The 20,410-nt window shown below is 44.3% G+C and overlaps 1 protein-coding gene across 1 annotated transcript; it reads left to right on the plus strand.

Moving 5' to 3' along the window:
• Positions 1-7,140: 7,140 nt before the first annotated feature.
• Positions 7,141-9,942, plus strand: tent5d (terminal nucleotidyltransferase 5D). The gene has a single exon (XM_088925350.1). It carries the CDS (start codon positions 7,141-7,143, stop codon positions 9,568-9,570), a length of 2,430 nt encoding a protein of 809 aa, XP_088781476.1. The 3' UTR covers positions 9,571-9,942.
• The last annotated feature ends 10,468 nt before the right edge of the window (positions 9,943-20,410 follow it).

A 20,410-nucleotide genomic window follows, 5' to 3' on the forward strand; every position in this document is an offset into this window, starting at 1 on the left:
ACCCATGGTCTAGAAACAGATAAGGGTAATAATGTGCGTCTAAGCCGTGTCTGAGGGAGCAGAAAGCGCAGGTTTCGTGTTGGAGGAGTGGGACTATGGCGTAAACTTGGGGGGGGGGGGGGGAACCCCACGTTTTAAAATCAAACGAATCCTTGATTTTCGGAAGTCGCAACAGGACGTTCCCACGCTGTTTCTTCGGCATAACCGTCGCGCGCCTGAAAGCGGGATAACCACCTGTTTTGTTTTGCAAAAGTTCGAGACATTAAATTGTAATTTACGTGATTAAAATAAAGCGTCTGTGTTTGGGGACCCAGGTATCGCGCACTAGCCTGGTTGCCGTAAGTTATCTTACATAAGTTCATAGATGGAGTTGGCTTGAATGACTTTTTATTTTGTTGGTTTGGTTGGTTGGTTGGTTGTCGCTTTTTTTCACTCGAACGCAGAAAACGAGCGTGGTAGCGGGATAAATCAGAATGTAAATGAAGCGGTGCTGAACGGTCTGCATTCATCTCTGACATCAGAGGCGTTCGGTGTTTCACGTGGCATTTAAAGACAAACACTCAGTTCCTCTCTGACACGAGAATCTCCACGGCGACGTTCGGGTGTTATTTATTCGGCTTTAGCGTGTTAGAAATGACGCGACCCTCCAGGTCAGACCAGCAGCGCTGCCTGTCAAACGCGCTTTCGGGTCCGTGTTTGGAAAGTTCCGTGTTTCGGGTCCGCAGGGCTCTCGTGCTGTCCGTGTCAGAAACCCGTCGCCTCATGACATCCGCAGGCTCGCGGGATCGAGTTTTCCTGCTGATCGGTCGATCATGGGGAAAAACAGCGTAAAGAAATCTTTTTTTTTTTACTCTTTTTAATAAGGCTACCATTCACGTGCTTTAAAATGGCAAGTAAGCTGATTTACAATCATTTTTGTGCCCCGCTTTGCATTTCTGTTTAAAGAAAGGGGGATGGCAGAGAGAATCAGGTAGAGAAACGTATCTTGGGTGCGTTTTTCCCAGCTATGACTCACACACAAGCTGATTTGAGAGAGAGAGAAAACGAGAGAGAGAGAGAGGGAGAGGGAGATGGGGCGGGGGGGGGTGTTGAAAAGCAGAAAAAAAATCCTGCAGCATCGTCCGTTTTACATTACCGACCTGCAGAGCTCCTTTACAGCAGAACTCTGGGGTCTTGTCTCTGTGATATCGATGACGGTCTGTGGCGCATATCCACGCAGGGGCCGATAGGTCCGCGTTCTGTTTGACGGGTATTCCCAGCGCCACGTGCTGCCCGGCTGAACCGGCTCTCTCGCGCATCTGTCCCATCAGCCTCGCTGCTCGCTGCCTCTTCGTCGTCCCCAACAGCACTCGTACTCCTCTCAACCTGTTGGAAGTCAACACTTTCATACACTGTTATTGTTTTCTAACAATCTTCAATCTTCATGGCCCGGAGACATAGGGTCAAAACGAACCTGGTCTGAGTCAGAGCACAGTCTCTCGCAGCGCAATAGTGTCTGTTCACCTGCGGAGGGGGAAAGGAGACCGGAGGGTTAAAGAGAGAATTTGGTCAAAACATTTTTCCTTCAGAATGTCAACGTGCCCGAGAGCTGTCCTGTCGACTTCTAACACTGAACTGCGGACTTGTTCCTTTCTCTGTCCCCGTCAATCTCCTCGAAGGCTCCTCTCTTGTCAGTCAAAAATAAAATATATTTCCCGTGTGCAGAAATAAAACACCAGAGCCCTGCACGGGGCTGTTCCCGAGAGATGGAGGGATTTTCCTGTAAAACCAGTATGTGAACACAAAACCAAGTCAAAAAGGAACACCCTTACAGTACTGAAATGAATTAACAGAGCCGTGTGTGTTTAAATAAGCTCACAGGGCTACAATGGACCCAGAGTGCCACCTGACACACAGATTTTGTAATACACGGTATACATTCCTGTTGAAAAGCCCCTGGTCTTGTGTTTTGCATGTAATTCAGCAAGCTGGTTTGCCTTGCAGGGAGAGCATTAGGTCTGTGCTGTACAAGATGCACTAGTGGGGCTCCGACCCCTTCCAACCTCTCTACAGCCCTGCCGGAGCTCATGGGGGAAGGTTGGCGCCCTACCATCTGCAGGGCTGCTGTGTCAGGGGGCACTGCAGAGCTCACTGCACCTCGTGAGCTCGCCTAGTCTGCAGACAGATGGGAAAAGGCAGAAACTGTCTCCACGAGGTGGTGAGAGGAGAGAGATTTTTTTTTTTTGCACTGTGGCCGAGTCTTGTTTAGTTGCCAAAGACGAGTTTTTTTTTTCTTTCCAGAAAGACTTCCCACAGTTTTCGGGCTGAAGTCCAAACCCAGCCACCTGTTGGCGGAGTACAAAAAAAAAGAAAAATGTAAAAAAAAAAAAATCTTATGCAGGAACTGCTCGTGTATGGATACAGAACATTTAAGTGATCAAAAGAAGCAGAAGTAATCTGCCCCCTTACCAAGGCTTATTTGATTGTGTTAAGAAAATAATGTGCATTGTGACAAGCTGATATAGCTCCATTGTCAATTGCACAACACCACAGTGATGAAGCGACAGTCTACCCAGTTTGTGAGGATGCACACAAACACAAATAAACTTCAAATGCACAGATACCAGATACCATTGCGCAGCACCTGATAGGAGTTGATAAAGTGATAGGCTCATGTGTAAAGACATCATCTGTCTCATGCTAATGGCTGGTAGACATGGACCCAAGCAATGCAGGTGGGATGGGATGTGAGGAGAGCAGATACATGCATTGATGGATTGAAGACCCCTGAATGACCAACACGATTTGCAGTTATTCAATTTCTTTTATTCAATGCTTTGCTGTAGATTCCATTGCAGATGCATGCCTCTTTATAATAAAGATCAAAATTAAAGGTCATTGAATTTGTGTGCATTATCATGAGTTTATTTACTTCAAAATGTAGATATTTCTACTGTGTTGCTGCAACTGTGCTGTAAGCAAACTCACAAAGGCTGCATAGGAAGATCAGCATTGAGGGAGAGCTCGATTTCAGAAATGACTGTACCCACAGATCTCTGCCACAATGAAAAAATAAGAATATAATAAGAAAGTCTACAAACAAGAGGAGTCCCTTCGGCCCATCTGGATCCTTTGGTTTCTAGTAGTTAAATGATACCACGGTCTCATCCAGCTGTCTCTTGAAAGAAGCCAGGGTATCAGTTCAACATCATGACTGGATAGCTTGTTCCACACTCCCAAAATCTATGAATACATTATTAATCCATTAATCACTAATAAAGCAAATATATTTTTTACCCAACGGAGTGCCCTCTCACTATAAGCAGTACCTAAAAATATAAAAAGTCCAATGATTCATTGTAGGACTCATCCTGATCTGAGAGACCCTGTTCATAAACACAGACACTGAAGAGCTACTGTAGACTAAAGCAGGGAGCTAAGAACAGCTGTCATTACCATAGAAATGCGTCATCATCAATCAGAGCAGTGCGCAACAGGCAGAAATGTTATGCTTTCCAGCAGCAACTGCAACTGTTTTACAAATATTAAACACCCTGACGTGCTGTGAAATGGACAGTTTGAATCACATTAGAAGTACTACCTTGGTCCATTTCACGTTTGTAGTTCAGCAGATTGCAAAGGCAGGATCAGAGCATTTGGAGTTGAGAATGAGGTTTGAGCTGTCTTTTTTAAACAGCTGGTTTTAGAGAGGAAGTGGGGGGGCAGAGGTTTGTTGACATGCAAGATGGGTTTGGGCATTTTGAGAAGCTCGGGTTATTCTATACTGGAGACGTGGAAAATGAGTGTTAAAAAAGGTATTGCACTCACTTGAAAGCTACAGATGCTGTTTTCATGTGGTTGAAGTTCATATACATGGTTTATGAGTTTCTGTGCAAAATGTGTGTAAGGTAGTTTATCCCAATATGTCATCTTAATGGTTATTCCCAACTGGGTCATGATATGAGGGTATGAGGGGTTTTGTGTTTCATAATGGGCAAGATTAAACATGTTCATCTGCACAGCATAGGAAACCCTATGGTTACTGTCCTACAGCAGGGCCCATAGCTTTAAAACATCCATTTCTACCACTAACAAATATTGCTCTTTTGCATCAGTCCACCATTAAAATTGAATGATGCTGTGTACTTAAGTTGTCAAAAATAGTTATTATTATTTTTACAATGTATTACTGGGATGATCTTTGTTAACTTCATCTATTAATTTTGCACACATTTATCTTAACACAGCTGAAATTTCCAACAGCCTTGAATATGTAATCAAGGAGCTTTCACGTGTTTGGCTACAATGTGATTATGCAAAGGCAACAAATTTGTCATTTCTGTCATGGAGTATTACGGTGGGGTGCACACTGTAAGTTTACAGGATGATACTAAAGTATGTACCCCCCCCCCCTTCACCCCCATTTAATCCCTTAAAATTTCCTTTGAATCCCCCTTTCAGTACCTGATTTTTTAATTAGAGAATAAGCAACACAAATAATAATGGTTCTGTTTCACTGATTGCCTTGCATACTGATTCAATGTAGAGGATATGGAAGAAACACCTCATTATCATGATTCTAGTTTATGTCAAAAGCAGCATTTGGGTAAAAACAAAGGAGTGCCCTTTTCTCATCCTGAATGAAATGAGCGCATGACAGAAAAGAGTTGGGATTGAGGAGTCAATGTCCCTGTCATAACAAAGCAATAACTCTGAGTCATTCTCAATGCAGTTATGTTCAACCATTCATTGCAATCCAAATTCAAAAAAGTCTGATGAATATTATTGTCATGGTTACTGCTTTGTCTGCTCAACACATCGTTTGTTGTGGAAAGCTGTGTATTAGTTGCACGGTGCTGGGATGAAAGGGGTTTGTGTGTTGTGTTATGGTTTGTCTCTCGTTTAGAGAGGGTTTTTTTTTATCAATGACATAGCTATGATTAATGCGTTGAGCCAGCAGGGAGGTGAGTCATAGAGGTTAACCCTCAATACACGCTGTGGAGAAGACAGGAAAGAACCTGCAGCAGGTCTGCATTGGGGAAATCTACTTTTCTCTTCATTTCGTTTCCACTTAAACACGGATTTCAGCATTGGTAGAATCCTCTTAGAGCTACTTATATCAAAAAGAAAACAAAATATCCTGAAAAAGAATGAAATGTTCTTTCAGGGGAATTATCTACTCATTTATGGTGCCACTATACATGATTTCAGGGCCTGCAATCGTTTGAAAATGAGCGCTTTTGCAGGGAGACCAGTACCTTCCTCTGTTTTCCGTCATTTCCTGAGTAGCTTGGGATAAGTGGAAATACTGCGTACCCACAGGAACCTGATGGTTTGTGACTAGGACCTCAGTGAAACACGTTTAGTTCTTAATCGTCTATTTTTTTTTTCTATAACATGCGATGAAATAAAAATGCATCAAAGGAGTAATCTGCTTCAACTTAATTTCTTAAAACTTTCCTGTGTCTTGGAATATCTAGGCATCAAAGTGCTTCCTCTCATCTTGCCTGACCTTATCTCGTTATCATTTTTATTTATTTGCACAGCGAATCCAGGGCTGCATTCAGTCCAAAATACACAAAATGTTTTGTTAAGGTCACAGACTTTGCACATATGGACAATATATAGTGCTACATATGTATGTACACAGAGTAGAACTGCATCAATAGTTACTGATTACTGATATGTTATTTGCAAGAGGATGCATATAACAGTATATAGCAAAAAGCATAACAGTGAAAATATACAAAACAGCACACCAGCAATCCCACATTATGGATACAGTCCTACTATGTGCACAGTATATATGTAGTCGTGCATATTGTCCAGGGGCTGAATTTGTGCACAGTCTCTGCTGGGTTTGTTTATGATGGCAGAGAGTGAAGGTGACACACTGTCAGTTTTTTTCAGACACGATACAGAACTGTGGGATAAACAGAGAACACGTTGAGAAAAAGATTTCAGTCCATCTGATTTCAATAAAAGCATGACTACAAGGCACTGCTTTGTGGAGACGCATTTGCAACTGAATAAGGAATGAGCCCTGGAAGGGAAAAGAAACATATTGGCATGTATCAGTCTTGGAGAGGAAACCGCATGGAATACGTGACACACAAAGTCTCCTAGCATATGTCCATTCATTCTGAGGCATGCGTTTTCACTGTGGAGGGCACAGTGCCAGAGGGAACCCCATGCCACACTACATATGGGTACATAGTCCCATTGCCTCGGCTGTGGCCAACATACTGTTCTCTTTGCTGCGAGTTTTTTAGATGTGATTTATCTTAGTTTTGCACACGGGGCCTTCAGCTGTATCCCATTCCCTGTTTTTCTCAGCTGCATTTCCATGCTCCCTTTGTTACTCACTGTAAGGAAAGCTAAATTTACCTCTCTGTGTTGCTCGAAGGCGTGCATTTTTCACACAGAACACGAGATATGGGGCGCATTAATAATGGCATCATGGAAGCTTCAGGAACCTCTTAATAATGCAGGAGGTTGCATGTCATGCATACACATCACTATCTACCATGTTGATCGTGTCCTTCCAAATTTTATTTCCATGTTAGTCCCTCTGCCTGTACAACCAGAACCGTGTTTTAACAGGGCCGTTTCATTATGCCGGGGTAGTCATGACATCAGGCATTATTAATGCAACATGATAATTATAAATAGTAATTAATACAACAGCAAGATGATAGTTGCAACACCCCCCCAGACATTTAGTAACTGAAGCACTTTTTGTTCAAACTATTATCTATCCTGGAACAGACTCCTACCATGCCTTGCCACCAGAAAATGAGTATAATTCAACACTGAATTTATACAGATAATCAGGAATGGCTTTGTATACTGAAAGCAAGCACAGCATTAACAAAGGGGTTAAAAGAAAGCTTTAAAAATCAATGTCATAGTTGTATCAATTCAAGCTGTTGCTGGAAAAATTTCAAGCCCTTCTCTCAGTACATAAAACAAACATAACAGTTTTATTATTTGCACAGCCTACCCTTTTCCCGCACTTTAGATCTGCTTAGCAACCACAGGGTCTTACATATGTTCACTTTCCAAGGACAAATATAATAAACTATGCATGTTCTGCCCAAACCAGGGTTTTAACAGCTTGTTTTCTTCTCTGCTTTGATTGTTTTTTCACAGCTATAAAACATGACAGAGCACTCGGACCGCAGGTTCCACAACCTCACCAGGGAGCAGGTGGAGACCCTAGATCAGGTGCTCACAGAGGTGATACCCATTCACGGCAGAGGCAACTTCCCCACCCTGGAGGTGAAGCCCAAGGACATCATCCACGTGGTGAAGGACAGGCTGGTGGAGAAGGAGATCACTGTCCGTGACGTCCGGCTGAATGGCTCCACTGCCAGTCACGTCCTCGTGAAGGAGAATGGCACCAGCTACAAGGACCTGGACATCATCTTCGGGGTGGAGCTGCCCAAGCAGGAGGACTTCCAGATCATCAAGGAGGTTGTCCTGGGCTGCCTGCTGGACTTCCTGCCCAAGTGCGTCAACAAGGACAAGATCACCGCGCTGACCATGAAGGAGGCATACGTGCAGAAGATGGTGAAGGTCTTCACCGAGCACGACCGCTGGAGCCTCATCTCCCTGTCCAACAACAGCGGGAAAAACGTGGAGCTCAAGTTCGTCAACTCCCTGCGCCGCCAGTTCGAGTTCAGTGTGGACTCCTTCCAGATCATCCTCGACCGCATGCTGGAGTCATACCAGGAGACGGAACGGAGGCAAGGAAGTACAGCCTGGTCCAGAGGAAGGGCCCTGGGGGACAATGCTTCCTTAACCCAGGGTGCCAGCCAAGCGGCAGCCGCCTGTGAGGAAGTGCTGTCCTCAAGCAAAGATTCAAATGAGCAGAGTGAGGGACCCGCTGTCCCCAGCATGGTGTCACCAGCTCCACCACAGGACTGGCTAGGCCTAGAAAACCCATTGGCTGGCCCTTCCAAGGATGTGCCTGCTCAGAACGAAGAACAGCATCACCAAGCTGAAGGAACGTCAGCTAAAACAGAGGACACTCCCCTCTCAGAAAGAAAGGAACCTGTGGTGGGCACAGTGTTGCAGGTGGAGGATAGCGTGTTATTAACAGTTAGAGAGGAGTCAGAGGCCAGACTCTGTAAATTACAGAAGGACGGAGAGGAGACTCTGGAGACAGACCAGAACAAACTGCTAACCGTGGTACCAGAAGCAGAGGAATGTGTTGCTCAAGAATCAATGAGCACAACTCACAAACCGTTCAATCTTGCCACAGAATCAGACCAGGAAGAGTTAGGGCCTACCACCCCAAAGGTCTTACCACCCCAGACCCACACGTCTCCCACCAAAGACTCCCAGGACACGGTTGTTGAACTGCCAGCTCCAGCTCAGAATCACAGCAGCAAAGAACTGCCATCACAGGCCCCCAAAAATGCGTCACAGGTCCCTGCTAAAAAGTCCTCAGTGAAAACAAATTCAGCTGTGCCAAGTCAGCTCCTTTGCCCCGTAAAGACATTCACAGAGAAGGAGTCACGAGCCCTAAGTATTAAACTACCAGATCTTGCTGAAGAGCCAACATCTCAAGAACCGGAATCCTTGAGAGAGGTCTCCATGACCACAGCCGAACAACCTCCCTCCGAGCATCCAGAGTCTCAGGTTAACAGCTCCGAAGCCGAAGCCAAGGAGAGCCGTGCTGATGTTGCGGCTTTGCCAACCCCGGACACAAACGCCACGGTAAAGGACAAAAACACACCGGCCGCAGGCAGAGGATCACAGAGACAGACCTCTCAGCTGACTGCCCCTGCCCCTGAAGTACCCCTACAGGGCAAAGACTCAAAGGCAGGAGACCAAGCCAATGAAGGTCAAGAAATGGGGGAGAGGGAGAGCTTTCCCGTGGTCCTCCCAGAAAATCTGCCCGAGGCATCGGAGCCAGCTCAGCAGGACAAGGATTCAATGAGCAAGGCAGAAGATTTGCCAAGCCAGGTCAGGGAGGCAGGGAATTCTCAAGGCACCAGCAGGGAACTGCCGGAGATCATGGTGGTGGCAGAGAGCATGTACGGAGATTTTGAGCAGGCGATGGACCACCTGCGGTACCGGCTGATAGCCACGCGCAACCCGGAGGAGATCCGCGGCGGGGGGCTGCTCAAGTACAGCAACCTGCTGGTGAGGGACTTCAAGCCGGCCAGCGAGACGGAGATCAAGACCCTGGAGCGCTACATGTGCTCGCGCTTCTTCATCGACTTCCCGGACGTCAACGAGCAGCAGCGCAAGATCGAGTCCTACCTGCGCAACCACTTCATCGGCGAGGAGAAGAGCAAGTACGACTACCTGATGACCCTGCGGCGGGTGGTGAACGAGAGCACCGTCTGCCTGATGGGCCACGAGCGGCGACAGACCCTCAACATGATCACCATCCTGGCCCTCAAGGTCCTGGGGGAGCAGAACATTATCCCCAACACTTCCAACGTCACCTGCTTCTACCAGCCAGCCCCGTACATAGCGGACCGCAACTTCAGCAACTACTACGTGGCTCACGGGCAGCCGCCCTTAGTCTACCACCCTTACCCCTTGCACATTCACATGCAGACTGGGCTGGTGTAGCAGGGCGCGCAGCAGGGCCGGCCGGGCCGCCATGATCTCGGCAGCAATGGGAACAGTACGGAGCGGAGCTCAATTTCGGAAAAACAGAAGAAAAACAAGAAAAAAAAAGGACAAACCAACCCAAAATCAAACACAAGCGAAAAACTGGTGCGAGTGCAAAAGATTCTGTGCTGCGGCCGTCCTGACCAGGGCCTCAGCTGCCAACAGAGAAAAATAACCAGGAGCACACAACAAAATCAGAGATAAAAGCATTGGTCTGCGGTTCCCTGGATAGTATGCATGATTCTTTTGCCAGAAAAGCTTAAGGCAACTGTTGCCTGTGGTTTAAAAATGATAAAGAGAAAGGGAACCCTGCGATCTGTAGAGCAAAAAGTACGTGGATTTAAGAACATGACAATTAGAGAAATAGGCCTTGGCTTTAAAACGATTGTGAATTCTGCAAGACAGCTAAGCTGAAGTATGGGAGTGTTCAGGTGGTGCAATTCAAAGGGTCTCTGTGACACAAATACCTGCATTTCCCCCCATTTATTAAGAATCTGATATGTCTATGGTCTCAAGTGAAAGAGCAGAGCTTCTTGCTGGGTTGTAGTCATGTCAGTCATGTGCGTGCCCCATTTGATATCAGTGAGCTTTCCTGATTTCTGTATTGCTCCCTGGCACAAGATGTGAGGGGTCCAGAGGGACAGAAGGAAAGACAGTGGTACTGTGAGGGCTTTAGATATACTCGTAGTTCTGAATGTGAGGAGGCTGCTATCTCTGCCACTTTTTTTTTGTTTTTTGGGGAGGGCGTTTAAGTGAAACCTCAGCAAGAAAAAATAAAAAAAGGGCAATTTTCCTGCCATTTGCTTCAAATTGTTATAGCAGATGTGAATGTGTTCAGACAGCTGAAAGACGGCTATTCTAGGGCAATATACTGGCCTAGTGCAGAAGGAGGAAGGCTTAGAGGGTTTCAAAGGCTGGTGGGAGTCTGGAAGGAGATTCCCAGCCATGTCACTGAAGCTGATATCCTGGCTTCTTTCGAGAAACAAGCTGAATGAGATCCTGGGATCAATTAGCGACTGAACAACTAAACGGGTTAGGTGTGCTTAACCTTTCTTAAATTCTTGTATTCTTCTGTCTAAACCCAGGAACAGAAATCTGAATCTTAGAAAAAAAGCCAGTGAAAATAGTAACGCAAAAAAAACCCATCAAACTCCTTTTATTGAACTGTTAAGATTAATTATTACAGTAAACCTAACAACAGTCTTTCAGGAGCATTAGGTTTGAAGTCTAATTTCTTTTTAGCAATATATGTTCTGAAAGAGTCTTTGGATTACTTACTGTAGATGCTTAGAGGTCCAGTTACTTAACATGACAGTGACTAATATTAACTTAAAGCTTTGCATGTATTAAGGCAAGCCTAAATTGTTAACTTTTATCTTCTTAATAAATCGTCTGTAGCTATAGGTACATCTGAGTGAGGGAGCTCTCCCATCTCATTGTAAAGACAGAGAAGAATCCTTTATAAAATATAAGGACTTCTGTACATTCTGTAGGTTTTGGCAGGCAGCAGTGCAGACGACAAAGTACATGCATTGCAGATTTTGTATTTATTAGGTGTTATTACATGCAGATAAAGAAATGTAAAATATATATTTTCATAAAACAAAAATGGTAAAAATATGTTTTGAATTTGGAAGGTTGTGATTTGTAGAAAAACAAACATATAGAATTTTTACCAACACATAAAATTCCTATGTGCCATATTGGGTTTTAAAATGATTAGACAAGGGCTTTCACCCTTGCTGAACAGAATATATTAGGAGGTTTTTCGAGAGGAGCAGACCTAAATCATCAGAGATACAATTTTGCATGTTTACATTTTCATATCCTCTTGTGAACAAGGAGGCATTAAAAAGCATGCTGCATATTGTGTGTCTTGTGAGCAAGAGACGACGGAAACGATCACTGCCAAAATTCTTCAGCTGGACACTCATCAGGCGACGTCTATTGAACTAAGATATACAAGTCATTAAACATAGAAATATATATGAACTGTGTAGGTGTTCTGCTGTACACTGGAGATACACATTGCTCGGATTCGAAGGAAGAGCAATAGAAAATGTCCAATTAACATGATATGAGCTGCACTGCGCAGACTGTAAGGACACAGCAGCAGAGAACACAACTTTACACGGGCCCAGAGGTCTGGAAAGGACCTGGAGAGGAACGACACTTACACATTCCTACAGGGATCAGAAGACAGGAGGTTCCCCACCAAACCGTTCACACTCCAGAAACCCCCTGCCCCCCGAAAAAAAAACATAAAACAAAAATACAAATACTTTTGTACACCTTTGCAAAAAAAAAAGACTGTTTTTAAGAAATTGCTTTTTAAAAAAAGACTGTGCCAAAAAAAAAAAGTTACATTATGTTAGAAGAAAGTGCAATACGACAAACAAGTTTCGAATGGAGAAATAATACTGCACTGCACTCTCAAAGGTCCTGGGTTTTGTTTTTTTAAAAAGGCAAAAAAAAAAAGAAAAAACTTGTTTGTTGACGTTAGTTTGAATGTTTTTAGAGGCTTTCTTTGTTTAACCCTTGTAAATGTTGGCTAGTATGGCTCTGTATTTTTCAGTGGTATTATTCTTAACATTTCTGTTGAATTTGAGAGACTGCCCCAGCGACCCTGTATTGAGTAATGCGGTTAGAAAATGGATAGATGTTTAATTTGAAAGAACAGATGGTCTGTTACTCTTGTTCAATGTTTTGGGGTGTTTGACCAGACAGCTGGTGGGGGAGTATGGGGGTGCCATGGGCAGATTGCAACACTGTGCTCCAACTCCCAGGCAGTCCAGCCACTGGTCCTCATCCCTGCGCAGCAACAGCGGAAATGGGGATATCAGCAGGGTGAGGCTGCCTGTACTCTTGTCTGCCATCCTGGTCACAACAGCAGCAGAAGAAAACAAGAGGTCCTCGTCACACGACCCCCGCTCGGACTGATCCCTTGACACTGAAGCTGAGAAGACTCAACTGTGACCAAAGAAGGTTTTCTGATCTCACACAAGTGCCTACTGAAAAAAAAAAGAGCAGCATGTCGCATTGATAATTTGTAAGAGTGAAAGTCTGTTCCATGAGATCTTGGGATTTCTCCTTTTCAGGTGTGTTGTGTCGATTCTGTTATGGTTGCTGTAGTCACTCTGTGATTTGGTCTTGTAATTAAAGACTCTTGGTGGGGAACAATTGTGCACTCTCAGGTACCATGGTCACTCATTTTGCTGTCCAATTAAAAACGAAAACGAAACCTGACCATTGTGCAGAACATTGTCTTCGGCACCCTCCTTTTTTTTTCCCAATGCAACCTGAAACAGTGACATTTGGGAAGTGAGTGCTTCTCACGTGTGTTTCTTCAGCTGCTGTAGAAAGGCCAGTTCCTGTCATCATCACCCTGATGGTGGTCACATCGCTGGGAAAGTTCATCAGTTAACATTTCACTGTCCCTGTTTTCCAAGCTCAATCATTATGCTTCGGCAATTATGCCAGGTGCTGTTTGTACAACCCACGAAGGCCCTGGTGAAGAGGTCACCACCCATTGGTCGTTTCAGATTGATCCAGGTCAGGAGAACTGCTCTGCTGTCACATTACAGTGCAATACCCACACCTGCCAGCAGGGGGTTCGCTGTTGCGCCGGCGCATTCCAGCTCTGTGTGTTGAATTTATTTCGATCTGAAACTGATTTGAGCACGTTCAACGAAACTGCCAAACAAAAACAAACAAAAAAAAAACATTCTGCCCACAATTTAACTAGACATTTAAAAATTGCAAAGGAAAGCTTAATTAGATTCGGCTTCTTGTTCGCTGCATGCTCCATGGAGATATGTCTGTAATTTAAAAAAAAACGTTGAGGGAAATTCCATACTCTGTGGAAATGTGTGTACAGAACGTTTGAACTCGACGTGAGTTATGGTATCCAGTGACGCCTCGTTTCTTGAACGATTTTGGAGGTTTGCTAAATTTGAATTACCGCACAATGTTTGCCGCACAGACATAAAGGAAAGGTATTTAAGCACACCATTTAAACACCGCTTGCTCTACAACCAGGAGCAAGTGGTATTTCTTAGGTTGTGAAGATTTCACCCATCACAACTTCTTCAGTTGTCCCAAACTCAATTTGGGGTCAGTTCACAACGCGGTACGTCTTACTTCTGACCAGCAGAGGGAGCTGTCTAGAGTAACAGCTAGGACTGTAATAAACTGGTCGCTCAATCTGCCAAATTCTTGGATCCCAAATATTGGTTAATTCAGATTTTTTTATTATTACTAAAATAACCCTTTCTGACCTTCATTATGTAACGAGAAAACATATGAACAAGATGAGTTTTTGTTTTCTTTCTTCTCAGACTCGCACTTGTCTAAATGAAGCACAAAACATGGCGGTGAAGCGCAAAACTAAACCTGCGCAATTTGCACAACACGGGGCTTTTTGTACCTGTTTATTTGAAATATTCCATAATAATTCGTTTACAACGTAGCGACAAAAGTAGATGTTAATCTTGTATTACCCTGAAAAGTATTTTTTTCACATTAAACGTTACCGATACACTACAATATCAATCCCCGCGATTCTCCATTCTACATATCGCACAGCAGCCTCCTGGAGAGAACAGCACTCTTCGACGTTGAGTTGCGGGTCTCTGTGCTCATTGGTATTTTATTCGCTTTGGATCTCATTAGCAGGACCTTCAGACTCATCGTTCTCGTGGTAAAGTGTGCCAGTAAGAACAGTTCTTGCCGGAGCTTTTAAATCAAGTAGGTTGGAAGAGTAAAAAAAAAGAAACTTTGCTGACTTTTTAAGCACCTCGTTCTAAGCCACCTTCACTGGCTGCGTGCAAGACTGAACCCAGGGCAGTGCGTTCGATCAACGTCTTAGAAAACCGCAGCCCCGAGCCTTGAACGAGAGAAAACAATTAGGGTAAATAAACAGCACCCTACATCACCGAGCTCTCCTGTCACCACCAGCTCCAGACGGGGCGCTAACGAATGGGAAGACTCACCACGCCGGCAGGAAGCGTCGATGTAGTGTCTTCGGTGACACATTCCCCAATTTCCTCCTCACAGCCTCCGGGCGCGGTGTCTGAAAATTAACACCCCGGGGCGCGTTTCTAAACTGCGGTCCTCTGTTACCAGGAGTACCGTGAGCCGCCCGTGGCTGCCAGGTTTAACGAACGGGCACGTAATGGATAGCATTCTTCAAAAGACTCCTCTGTAATCACCTAATAGCTCCACAATAAAGTAGAGCTTTTAGATGAGCAAAGGGAGTCTGGCTTGGAGCAGGCAGAATAAAGTCAAACCGCTGATGCGCCGGACTAAATGTATTTGGGGGCAGAGCTGCCCGAATAACGTGGAAGACTTTCATAAGTGAAACTTCCCTAATCAACACAGGCTTTCTGTTGCTGAGTGGGGCAACACTGACCTTAATGTGCAGGTCTCTCTCAGTATGTCATCAAAACATTTTTCTGCACATATCTGGTTACAGCGGTTGAAGAGCATTTTTGATCCATTTCCCCCTTTTAAAGCACTTTTATCAGAATCCCTCCCTCTCTCGTATGTAGCCACTGCTTCACAATGTAATCAAATCATTTTATACTAGTTTCATTTTCTAAAAGTAATGGCTTGGCACCACAACAGCCTAAAAGAGTGTTCTGTTGTTGCACAGAGTACTGTTGAAGCCTAATTTAGTTATTTCAGATACATTTTACTCGAGCGCTGTTTTTATTGTTGTTACATTACATAAAGATGGCATAGAGGTGGTTTTACAGTGCCTGTGATTTTCTTTAAAGGCACAGAGGATAAGCACTCTGTGTTGGGAGGCTGAATCTGTGTACACATACAATACAAGTAAATACAGTATACATGCAATATAGTACCTCCTGCATGAGTAAAAGGGGCTTTACTCTGTTTCCATCTGTGTACATTGATAAGTTCTGCTTTTTGCCTTGCTAAAATGCTGTTCCGCGCTATTTGCTCAAGTTGGTCCTAATGGATTGTCAAAGGATCAATCAGCCCAGAGTGATGACAACATTCTGGAGCCCTTAACTGTGGCTCAGCCACTCGTCAGGCAGAGGGGTGGGTGTTTCTGGAGTTAAGGGAGATCTAATGAGTCCAGGAGAGATGAAACAAATTCAAGACAAGCCAGTATTAAAATGCATGGTGTTCCCTTCCCAGAGAAAGAGGCCAAACATCTGGGAAAAGTTCATATCCAAGTCATGGTTGAACATTGCACAAAGGGATTCTGATTGCATGAAGCCCTGTTTGCTTTTGCCCGGTTCTTTGTTTTTAACGTGCCTTGCTGTGACTTGAGGTCCTTCCAAGAGTGCCCCCAGAGAATACTGACAACATCCTTGCCCATGTCCTCTCAGGTGTGTCTGTGGTCAGAGTGCCAGGGCATGCTGCTTTTGGGCAAAACATATCCAAAACTGAGATGCAGTTGCGCAGCTAGAAAACACCGAACAGCACAGGGCAGAGGTACCGAGAGAAACACGATCAAACACCAAAAGAGTAAGAGTCAACAAACACGTGTCCCTCCATACCTCTCCTGCTAACCTCCAAAACCATGTGCAATTAGATTGCTGAATATATATACGCTGAGTGACTGAAGGAACTGGCCTGTTTTTTTCTTGAAGAGAGAAACCTACGAGGGGACCTGATAAAAGTATTCAAAATCCTCAAAGAGATCAACAAAGCCAACCCAGAGGACTGTTTGAAACCATGAAATACAATCTAGGGGCCACATGTGGAACCTTTGTGGAAGGGCATCTAAATCAAAGAACAGGAGGCAATTCTTTACACAAAGTGTTGTGGGAGTCTGACACAAGCTGCCCAGCCATGTGGCTGAAGCTGATACGCTGACTTCCTTCAGGAAACAGTTGGATAAGATTAACTACAGACTACTAACCTGGTAGGTTGTAAACATCTCTTATCTCCTTGGCAGCACCATGAGTGGTGTTTGGGAGTCTGGACCTAAGAGATAAGGAGCACTGGGGTGAGATTCTGAACGACTGGGATATTATACCTGAGAATTGTCTCTGAGTTGAAGTATTGAGTTACTGTACATAAAGGATTAAATCTCTGTGTCTCGCTCAGATTGTGAATGTGTCAGGAGGTGCTGAAGAGGTAGGTATGTGGGAGCAGGGAGAAGTTCCAAGAGAGAATACCTAGTGCAGTATGTCAATTATTCTCATGCCCATTCAGTACATTCTGTGACCTGGTCAATGTGAATTCCTTTCTGGTAACTGTTTTCCCCACAAAAATACACCCAATATTAAATTGATTGTCTTTTTTTTGTATGAATTATTTATTCAGTGTGTGTATTTAATTTATCAGACAAAATCTATTAAACATTTCTTTTTAAAATAAATTAATGGAGTGGAACTGCTTCCTGTCACAAAGAGGATGATGTGATCTGTCTTTTGAAGAGGTAGACCTTCCATGTGCAAAAGAGTTTCTGATTTATCAAGACAGCCACACAAACCCAGGATCCTCATGTTCCTGCTCAGCCACCTGAGCTTCTTTTACACTGAGATCACCGTCAGACTGAGTTCATTCTTCTTTTTATTCTGAGAAATAGGAACATTTTTATCACGAAAAACTCCTTTTTCGTTAACAGATTTCCCCCTCCCCCTCCGCATAAACCTTTGTCTTGTGATCATCATCTTCGGATGCTTATCCCCGTAGGCCAAACCAAAACTTGTCAAGCACAGGAGGGTAAAAGATTAGAAAAGACGGAATCCTGGTCTTCCTTTTTTTGTCATTGAAGAATTTGCCTACAAAAGCTGTTTTGAGTTTGTGCCTCTTACTCTTACCAGTAAGCCCCCGAAACGACTGAAGAAGTCTTTGCACTAACCAGATCGATCTGAGGCGGCATGAAACTAATTGTTCTCGAAATATGCTGTCTTATTTAAATCAATCACCTAAAAATGAAATACGTATGGGACTACTCTAAGTTATTTTTTTAAGACAATCCATAATTCTCAGCATTGCTGCATTTATCCCACAATTCCTTGCTTTTGTTTTTTAAGATATATTCAAAAATGTCTCCAACCAGCCTGCTAAAGAAGTGTTTCCTAAAGTCTCTGTAAAAGGCATCATGTGACTTTAAAGAGACTTGATCTCTCAAAACCGGGATCTTTTCCTAAATCTTACACATTCTGGCGAAACTTTGGCATGTAACCTGACCTTTAAAGGCTAAGACTGTGTAAATGGTCGAAAATTGTAGTTAATGCAGCTAAAGTTCCCTTCCAGGTCCTGAGTGTATCATTAAAGGCTTATCATAGAGATGTATGTTTGAAAAGAGGGTTTTATAGAACGAGGCAAAATATAGAGAAAAAAGCTCTGCGCCAACTGTGGCCTAAAACGTCTTACAAATTACAGTATGTTCTGGTCACAGAGTGGTGCTTCCAATATTTCACAGCCCTGAAAGGGGTATATCACGGGCGTGTCAGCAAGGCATACAGTATAACACTCTGCACCTGTCACTCTTGGGCAATGGCGATGTGTTACCACTGCCTCTGCACATTCGACTGGGGAGTCCAGATGTTTCAGATGCTGAACCTTCACCTGTACAACTGCATATCCGTAGCAAAGAAAATCAAACCACAGCCCTTACAAACACAAACAAATGGGAGCTTTGTTTGCTTTCACAAAGGGACTTAATTAAAAGTGCTTTAGCAACGAAATTCTACATTACAGGCACTGCCACTGTCTCCTTGTTCCCCTTCATGAAAACGGTGCAATTCCTAACTAATGAAAATGGCAAAGAGAGAATTCAGCCTGTCAGGGCTAGAGACCATTTCCTGCTGCATCAATGATCTCTGACATCTACAAACTGGTCCTCTATGAAACACAAGCAGAATAATTGGTATCTTACAAACCAGACCAGTGGAGCTGTCACATGTGCATATTTATTAAGGGCACAGGGCAGGATAATTGGTGTTTTCATCTTTCATTTATGCACATCCATTAATGGCCTCTGCCTCTTTTCTGTGTGCATATTTTAGTGCAGTGGCTTAGGGTGTGTGTCCATCTCTGCGTGGGTGGGTGTGTGTGTTTTGGGGCTCAGGAGGAAGCAGCTGTGGTCTTCCCGGAGACAGCTCAAGATTGCATCCGTCTGAGCTGTTTTGTGCTTTGTGGTCACAGGGCATTCTTACTGATCCCCATTCCTTTGGAATACCGCTCTCCTGCTGCTTTCGCACAGGTGCTGGTCCTGCCGATGCCGAGCAGGGAGCAAGGGGGATGCTGAAGGCTCTGGTGGCGATCCCGAAGAAGAAGGAAAGGAAGGAACCCTGGAAGAGCACCCTCAGGGATCGGATCTGCATGTGGAAGTGGGAGCAAGGACACTTTTCCCAACACCCAGTCTGGGAGGACAGGCTTTAGCCGAAATGCTGCTGGTGCCTCTCCCACCTGTGCTGACTGAACCCTTGGCCTGCATCCCTGTCCCTGTGCATCTCTGTACCCATCCTGCCGTAAAGACTCTTTACCCCGGTAGGGACCATTCCTAATCTCACCATGCTTCTCCTACGGATTTTACACATGTACCATGCTGCCTTTGTGTTTTAATACACCAAGTCTGAGCATCATGACCAACCATTGCAGGTTTTTTTATCGTCCGTGCCATAGTGCCCTAGTGAAGGAAAGCACGAGGAAAGAATGGGGAAATATGGCAGAAAAACCCACAGTGAAACTATCAGTTCTCCAGGATAAGCTTTCAAGAGGGATCAGCATGGAAGAACTGCCCCAGGCATGATAAGAGCCATGCTGGACAAGCTGTAGATTTTGTATATATCAAGGAATAAACAACATTGATCTTCCCGGCTCTTTGATGTCCCGCAGAGCAGACATACCATTTACCGATAGGAACTCAGTCTGCAGACATGCAGGATGAGCAATCCCACGACAAGGTGGAGTAGTGAAGGGGGGCTGCAGAGCCTGACCTGCACATCGCCTCTGTTAATGAATTTACACATCCTCCTCTGTGCAGGACTGTGCTGTAGCCCTTATTCCTAAACTAGGAGCGATTTGATTTATCACTGCAGAAATTAAAACAATTGAATGAATCTTCTGCCACTGCAACGTGTAGCCACAGCAAGCAGACGAATCCATGAAGAGCCCCACTGGTTGCCAGCACCAATATCAGAAAAAAAACTGCAACTCTTTATTTTTATCGGCCAACTTTGAATTGTCCCCAGTGGAACCTCTTGTCTCAACTGATTGGTGGCACAGACAAGATTGGAGCCAGCAACCTCCAGCTATCAGAAATCTTCATGTACTGCAGAGGATATTCATTTTTGAATGCTGTGAGACTAAAGAGACATCTAATTTCAGAAGTAACAAAATGACTTATCCTGAATGTGCATTCAGGAGTTCACTACCTCCCTTCTCTTGCCCAAGGAACTACGTCCTCTTCCATCATTCCTGCCTCCACCCCACAGGGCTGCTCTGAAAACCCTCATCGTCTGCATCAACAGCTTCCAACAAAGAAGAATTGCAGTAATAAACAGAGAACACTGCAAGATATGATGACATGCAACAGTTTGGGGAAAAAGAAACTACAAACCAGGCTCCTGGGTAGGAGAGGTATTAGTCAAAGAACAAGCTATTTGAACAAATTCCAAGTGGTTTCTTGAGTGTGTCACTGCACCCTTGGACAAAGAGAGAGAGTGGAACCTCACAGAAAACTACAACAGACGAGCCTTTGCAAAATAAAAAGGGTATAGAAAAATGTCAGATTGTCTCTATCCAGCAGACAAGTGAGCCTAAGACGCAGGTTTTAGGATCATTTCAGTCTCTTGCTTGTTTTGCAGTT

This window comes from Atractosteus spatula, chromosome 9 (assembly GCF_055471065.1).
Source record: "Atractosteus spatula isolate fAtrSpa1 chromosome 9, fAtrSpa1.hap1, whole genome shotgun sequence".
In the NCBI taxonomy this organism is placed as follows: domain Eukaryota; kingdom Metazoa; phylum Chordata; class Actinopteri; order Semionotiformes; family Lepisosteidae; genus Atractosteus; species Atractosteus spatula.